Raw genomic sequence first — 7,749 nt, 5'->3', positions numbered from 1 at the left:
TAGATTATATAACAGAGGTCAGACAGGGAAAATACTGAACGTTTTTCTGAGACTTTTGTCTGTAGAGGTTTGAGTAACAGCTGAGTAAACTAGTCGATGTTTTTGTTTTTTAGCACCGTATAAAGTTCATCGTGTTCATCAGTACCAAAGGGCTAGAGGTTTTTTTTTTTATCTTTTAAAGATTACATTTGTAATCTATCATGGCTATAAATTTGGATTAAGTAAAACCAGACAGAACACAAACACAAATAAGCTAATCCAAAAGAGGATCCTATCCAAATAGCTGTGCATTATATAATATCATCCTCTTTCATAATGCTTCACTGATGTACAAAAATTAATATTTTTTCTCACAAATAAACTTTTTTTGAAGTTTGCAAGAAATATCAAACCAGTCTACATGGCCTTCAGAATATTTCACAACAGCACAGTTTTCTCCAGAGGGGTCCGTTCCTCTCCAGTTATCAGGTTCACTTTGTCCAGATGCTCTCTTGTGCCACGACCTTAAGCAGCACAAACAGGAGATCAGGGTTAAAACAATATAATAATATACAATACAAATATTCCAAAGATTTTAATAGTCCAGTCAAAACAATAATGACTAGTTTTAATAAGGCTTTAAATTAACTTCTTTTCTATTTTACTATTTTTATGTTCTGTTACATTAATAAACACAATCTGTATTCTGTTATAATAAAACATTGCTTACTGTACTCCAGATTCATTGAGAGTTTGGTTATTCACCCAAACCCAGTGTCCCTCAGTTTTCAGATCACTGAGACCAATCCAGTGCTGTTCTTTAATTTCAGAAGCCAGAAAATCCTAATAGATAAAAATGTATTTTTTTTTTATGTAATTACTGCTTACATAAATTATATATCAATGAATCTATCATTTGTGGTCATACGGTTAAACTAAATAATCTATAAAGTTAAAAATTCAGTAGAGAGGTTTTGAAAGTTTGTGTGTGTGTGTGTGCGTGTTTATTTTTCTGTTTTGTGCAAATATTCTGTGCTAATTATTTATCAATAAACTAGTGTTTTCTGAGTCAGTGTTGGCTGCAAAGATGAAGTTAATGATGCTGACTCGCCATCTCCACAGTACAGGACGCACCTTTACAGAGAAATTCACCTTTCATACGGATTACATAAACAGAGAGTAGGCTATCGTAGACATTTCAGGCTTTCTACAGATATATTTCTCATGCCTGTGAGGCAAGTAGAGCCTATGCTGAGTTTTCAGTTCATGGCGATCGAGGTGACAGAAAGCACATACTGTTTTCTTTATTTTACAAAATGCACAACATTTTTCTGATATTGTGAGTGTACACAAATAAAAGCAGACTCTTTACAGTTTTGAATGATATATTACTCTGTATGAACAAAAATGATGGCGTATTTTAAGTTATAGGTTGTTTCTGTGTATTGTGATCAAAACCTGTCAAACTACAGTTCTTGGATTCATGAGAATCATTTCCAACATCATTTACTTCGCAATTTCTCAGTCTTACATGTTCTGATTGGCTGGTTATGGTGACCAGATCAGCTCCTTTTGAAACACAGAAAGCACGGCTGCTTGACCAGTTCAGATAATCAGAGCTGAAGAAGTACAACTTTCCATGAAAGTTTGTTTCACAGTTCAAAGTCTGTGCTGTGAAGGCTGAAATAAAAAAACAAAACAAAAAAAAACATAGCAGTTAATATTGAGTTCAAATGTCTCTCACATATTCCTTTTTCTTTATGCACTCTTATGTAAAACGTTTTTGTACTGGGTGCATGAAATATATTTGACTAATTTGTGTTGTTCGTTTTCTGGGCAGACAGTTGCACTGTAACACTGACATCTGTTTAAAGACAAAATCAGCAGCAGACAGTGATGTCAGGCAACTTCTTAACCCACCAATACAAAGTAAGCAAAGATCATCTCGGTTACATATGCTCATTCCCTGATGGAGGGAACGGAGACGTTGTGTCAAAGTTCCGACATTAGGGGTCGCACTTGGGAGCCCAGAAACCGCTGTCATCATTAAGAAAAGGCCAATGAAATTGGCGAGCAAAATTTGCATTGCTGGCCATGCCCCGGATATCCGGGTATAAATAGGCCAGTGTGGCATTTGCTCACTTGTTTTGTTCTGAAGAGCAAGGTATTATAGTTTTGCATTTTTAAATTCGTTTTCAAATTTGCAATAAAATTTAGTTTAGTTTTTATTAGTTTCATTAATAATTTTGTTAGTTTTTATTTTGTGAACACATTTCTATTTAGTGTTTATATAGTTTAGTTTCAGGTTTAGTTTTAGTAGGCTAATTAAAGTTTAGCAGAATTAACAGATCACTTCCAGAGCACAGGCCAAAAAAGGCTTAGGCTAATTTAACCTTAGTGATGCAAATGTCTAGGGACACAAAATTAAAGCATGCTGATTAGATGGTAAAAGTATACAAATACACGTCGAAATGAAGCAGTCATGCCTTTTTAAATCTACACAAGTTGCGCTTACATTATATTTAAAACGCACTACTGAATGATAAGGCTACATGTGTGTTGTGATTTTTAATTTGAAAATAAATGTAGCTAATTTCTTTATATTATGCCTTTCATCTTATTTAACCATAATCATGATACCATAACTACCTAACAGGACCCGTGCAGGACTCTGCTATAAACTGCTTTGCTCTCTCCGTCAGATAACCTCACGTGTATGATGCGCCATTTACAGGTATTTCCCTAAACCGACACACAGCTTATATATTTTTTCCACCACGGGGTGAGAACGTAATGATTACAAAAACGATTATTTATTTTTGATAATTATTATTTTATTTCAGTTAGTTTTGCAATAACTGTTGTTAGTTTAGTTTCGTTGTCGTTTTTCATGTATTTTGATGTTTTTATTTTATTTCAGTTTACGAAAATGTTTTTTGACCAATAGTTTTTGTCCTAGTTTTAGTTTTCGTTTATAAGGTTAAAATAACCTTGCCGAGGAGTCGAGAAAGCATCTCAACTCAGTGGCAGTTCAGAGTTGTGGCATAAGGGACACAACGTCTCCATTCCGTCTGTCAGGGAACAAGGGTTACCATCCGAGACATTCCCTTTCAGTCAGTCACTTTGATGTTGTGTGGAAGGTCCAACACTAGAGGTCCCTATACAAAGCGCCACAACTGACTGAACTGCATTACGAGTCCACGGTGGCGTTGATGCTGACAAGACCAGCGTGTCACAAACAAGTGCAACTCTCCTGCTTCTCCTTCATCTGGGAGAGTTACCAATAACGGTAGAGTTTATCTCAGTCTGAAGACTTTTTTCTGCTTAGAATACAAAAAAAATTCAATGGCTGGTGAACCTGGTTGTTGGGAAGTGTTCACTTCCTCAAGTGAGAAAACAACACTATGGAGACCGCATTCTACTCGAAGAGAGGTGACATGTGGAGATTCATCCTATGGACTAGAAGGAAGTACTGCATGGGGAAGGTTCTGTGGTGGGCATAAGGGGAGAACAACCAAACACAGTACCTGGAGACAAAGAAATGCTCTGTCCAGGGGAAACACTGAGTCCTTAATAGGAACTGAGCAGTGGAAAATACTGCTCTAAGTAATTCAATACGAGAGTTCACTCTAGGGATAATTACAAGTAATAGGTTCTGCAGTGAGAGTGCTTGACTGATGGAGAGGGTAGTCCAGGGTAAAAAAGGAACTGAAACTGGACTCAAAAAGTGCACATTATCACCTTAGAGAGGGGAAAGACACTAATGCAAGTTCTACACCTTTCCAGTCATCTGAACTCAGGTGCTAGCACACATAACTCTAGATGAAACTGGTTCCATTTGCATGTAAGTGTAGCCCGGCCCGCAGCTGTAAAAAATATTTAACAACATTTCAATAGTGAAAGACTTCCCTTACTGACCACGTCTCAGATAGATTGCATGTTTTCTTGCACGGTTGGATGTTGGACTGAAAAATAATCACATTGTTTGCATTCGCTAAAACTGATTTGCTGAAGTCAAAACACAGACGGTGAAGGGAATCATTCTCAAGTGTCGTGATCAGCACTGTTGCTGTTGTATCAGTCAGTGGTTAGATCAGCATTGCAGTCAATAAACAGGACAAGGGAGGTCACGTACGGGACAAATCAATTAGGCCCAATATACGGGCAGTTGGCAGACACAGGTAAATCATACACGCAACTGTATCTCTCTCTCTCTCTCTCTCTCTCTCTCTCTCTCACTTGTTTTGTTCTGAAGAGCAAGGTATTATAGTTTTGCATTTTTAAATTCGTTTTCAAATTTGCAATAAAATTTAGTTTAGTTTTTATTAGTTTCATTAATAATTTTGTTAGTTTTTATTTTGTGAACACATTTCTATTTAGTGTTTATATAGTTTAGTTTCAGGTTTAGTTTTAGTAGGCTAATTAAAGTTTAGCAGAATTAACAGATCACTTCCAGAGCACAGGCCAAAAAAGGCTTAGGCTAATTTAACCTTAGTGATGCAAATGTCTAGGGACACAAAATTAAAGCATGCTGATTAGATGGTAAAAGTATACAAATACACGTCGAAATGAAGCAGTCATGCCTTTTTAAATCTACACAAGTTGCGCTTACATTATATTTAAAACGCACTACTGAATGATAAGGCTACATGTGTGTTGTGATTTTTAATTTGAAAATAAATGTAGCTAATTTCTTTATATTATGCCTTTCATCTTATTTAACCATAATCATGATACCATAACTACCTAACAGGACCCGTGCAGGACTCTGCTATAAACTGCTTTGCTCTCTCCGTCAGATAACCTCACGTGTATGATGCGCCATTTACAGGTATTTCCCTAAACCGACACACAGCTTATATATTTTTTCCACCACGGGGTGAGAACGTAATGATTACAAAAACGATTATTTATTTTTGATAATTATTATTTTATTTCAGTTAGTTTTGCAATAACTGTTGTTAGTTTAGTTTCGTTGTCGTTTTTCATGTATTTTGATGTTTTTATTTTATTTCAGTTTACGAAAATGTTTTTTGACCAATAGTTTTTGTCCTAGTTTTAGTTTTCGTTTATAAGGTTAAAATAACCTTGCCGAGGAGTCGAGAAAGCATCTCAACTCAGTGGCAGTTCAGAGTTGTGGCATAAGGGACACAACGTCTCCATTCCGTCTGTCAGGGAACAAGGGTTACCATCCGAGACATTCCCTTTCAGTCAGTCACTTTGATGTTGTGTGGAAGGTCCAACACTAGAGGTCCCTATACAAAGCGCCACAACTGACTGAACTGCATTACGAGTCCACGGTGGCGTTGATGCTGACAAGACCAGCGTGTCACAAACAAGTGCAACTCTCCTGCTTCTCCTTCATCTGGGAGAGTTACCAATAACGGTAGAGTTTATCTCAGTCTGAAGACTTTTTTCTGCTTAGAATACAAAAAAAATTCAATGGCTGGTGAACCTGGTTGTTGGGAAGTGTTCACTTCCTCAAGTGAGAAAACAACACTATGGAGACCGCATTCTACTCGAAGAGAGGTGACATGTGGAGATTCATCCTATGGACTAGAAGGAAGTACTGCATGGGGAAGGTTCTGTGGTGGGCATAAGGGGAGAACAACCAAACACAGTACCTGGAGACAAAGAAATGCTCTGTCCAGGGGAAACACTGAGTCCTTAATAGGAACTGAGCAGTGGAAAATACTGCTCTAAGTAATTCAATACGAGAGTTCACTCTAGGGATAATTACAAGTAATAGGTTCTGCAGTGAGAGTGCTTGACTGATGGAGAGGGTAGTCCAGGGTAAAAAAGGAACTGAAACTGGACTCAAAAAGTGCACATTATCACCTTAGAGAGGGGAAAGACACTAATGCAAGTTCTACACCTTTCCAGTCATCTGAACTCAGGTGCTAGCACACATAACTCTAGATGAAACTGGTTCCATTTGCATGTAAGTGTAGCCCGGCCCGCAGCTGTAAAAAATATTTAACAACATTTCAATAGTGAAAGACTTCCCTTACTGACCACGTCTCAGATAGATTGCATGTTTTCTTGCACGGTTGGATGTTGGACTGAAAAATAATCACATTGTTTGCATTCGCTAAAACTGATTTGCTGAAGTCAAAACACAGACGGTGAAGGGAATCATTCTCAAGTGTCGTGATCAGCACTGTTGCTGTTGTATCAGTCAGTGGTTAGATCAGCATTGCAGTCAATAAACAGGACAAGGGAGGTCACGTACGGGACAAATCAATTAGGCCCAATATACGGGCAGTTGGCAGACACAGGTAAATCATACACGCAACTGTATCTCTCTCTCTCTCTCTCTCTCTCTCTCTCTCTCGATCGACTAATCGATTGATAAATAATTCAAATAAATGTTATAATTCATTAATTCAAATAAATGTGATCTTACCACTCTCATCTCTGTGTCTGATTTGAAGTGGACAGAATGTTAGTGCTAATGATCCGTAACTGTCATTTTTACTCTTCATTAACAGCTTTAACTTGTCAATGCTGGCAAATGACCATGGTATAAGTGAGATAATGCACGGCTAGCTGTGCATTCAATTATTTTAATGTACTCTGCTTTGCGTCGGGTTCTTTGCCTACATGTTGTGCATTAAAATAATTTAATGCCCAGCTAGCCTTGCATTATCCCTTACTTATTGACTAATAATGATTATTGGTTGACACATCGGTGCATCCCTAAATATTATGTGTGCACTTATACTCACACATAATCCCCAGAACACAGAGACCTCCAAGAGCAAAAATAAGAGCGACGCTGAGGTTAATCAGTAGAACTTTTGTCCACTTAGGAGAAGTGACTTCTTGCTTTTGAATGGAATTTCCTGTGGTTAGAAATAAAGAGGGATAGAGAATCCTGAACAATTGTATATATTTCTGAATCTGTAACTATTGTAGAAATTCAGTTTATAGCCAAAATGATTTACATCTATACATACATCCATTTAATGTTGTTTAAAATATTAGATACTTGTCATACTTTTATTTTTGTTGTTGTTGAACATTTGTTAGAATGCGTGGAAAAATACATAGCCTACACACACCAAAAATAAATTTGTTATTAGCATCTTTAAATTATAGTGTTGGATGAATTAAACATTTTACACAGGTCTTTCTGCTGTGGCAATCGTTCTAACATGATCTTGATATCTGTTCTCTTCTCAGAAGAAGTTCCGTATTTTACCTCTGATCAACATAACTGAGCAGAATAAATTCTTTAACATGCCAGCATTATCTTACCTCTGTACTGAGTGCAACTGCAATCCGAAGTTGTTGCTGAAGGCATGTCATTATAATAGACTAGATCCATTTTGTTAACCTGAAAATACGTGTCTGAGACGGCAGGTTGAGTGTTTGCCAGAAACACGGAAGCCACAGAAATATTAGTACAGAAATTACTGTCATTTGTATAGACAGAAAATACAAGAAGTGATAGAACACCGGGCGACGACCTTTCCCCCTCTGCCGCCTCTGAGTGCAGTAGGGATGGGCGATACCACTTATTTTGTTTTCGATACGTTACCGATATTTTTCAAGGCAGTATCGTCGATATCGATACAATATTTCTGACCTAAACTTTTAAATTATGAAATTAAATGGGTAATGATAACCACTTAACTTTGTTTAAAACGCATTTGAACATTCAATGCGCCTTAATTGTAACTTATTAGGTTATATTTTTGTTTACACATGGTTCAAATATGTTGTTTGTTTACACATTATTCGAATCTACAAATACTACAGTTGAAC

At 37.0% G+C, this 7,749-nt stretch overlaps 1 protein-coding gene across 1 annotated transcript; it reads right to left on the bottom strand.

Moving 5' to 3' along the window:
- Nucleotides 1–337: 337 nt before the first annotated feature.
- On the bottom strand, nucleotides 338–7,309 carry LOC107559668 (C-type lectin domain family 4 member F-like). Its single transcript, XM_016243568.1, has 5 exons — nucleotides 7,240–7,309; nucleotides 6,708–6,824; nucleotides 1,511–1,659; nucleotides 710–822; nucleotides 338–503 (listed from the first exon to the last, which is right to left on the bottom strand). Exons 1-5 carry the CDS (start codon nucleotides 7,307–7,309, stop codon nucleotides 338–340), a joined length of 615 nt encoding a protein of 204 aa, XP_016099054.1.
- Nucleotides 7,310–7,749: the final 440 nt, after the last annotated feature.

Source organism: Sinocyclocheilus grahami, unplaced genomic scaffold (genome assembly GCF_001515645.1).
Source record: "Sinocyclocheilus grahami isolate Dianchi unplaced genomic scaffold, SAMN03320097.WGS_v1.1 scaffold695.1, whole genome shotgun sequence".
Classification (NCBI taxonomy): Eukaryota; Metazoa; Chordata; class Actinopteri; order Cypriniformes; family Cyprinidae; genus Sinocyclocheilus; species Sinocyclocheilus grahami.
Note: the sequence above shows the minus strand (reverse complement) of the source record. Positions and strands in the feature narration are given on the sequence as shown.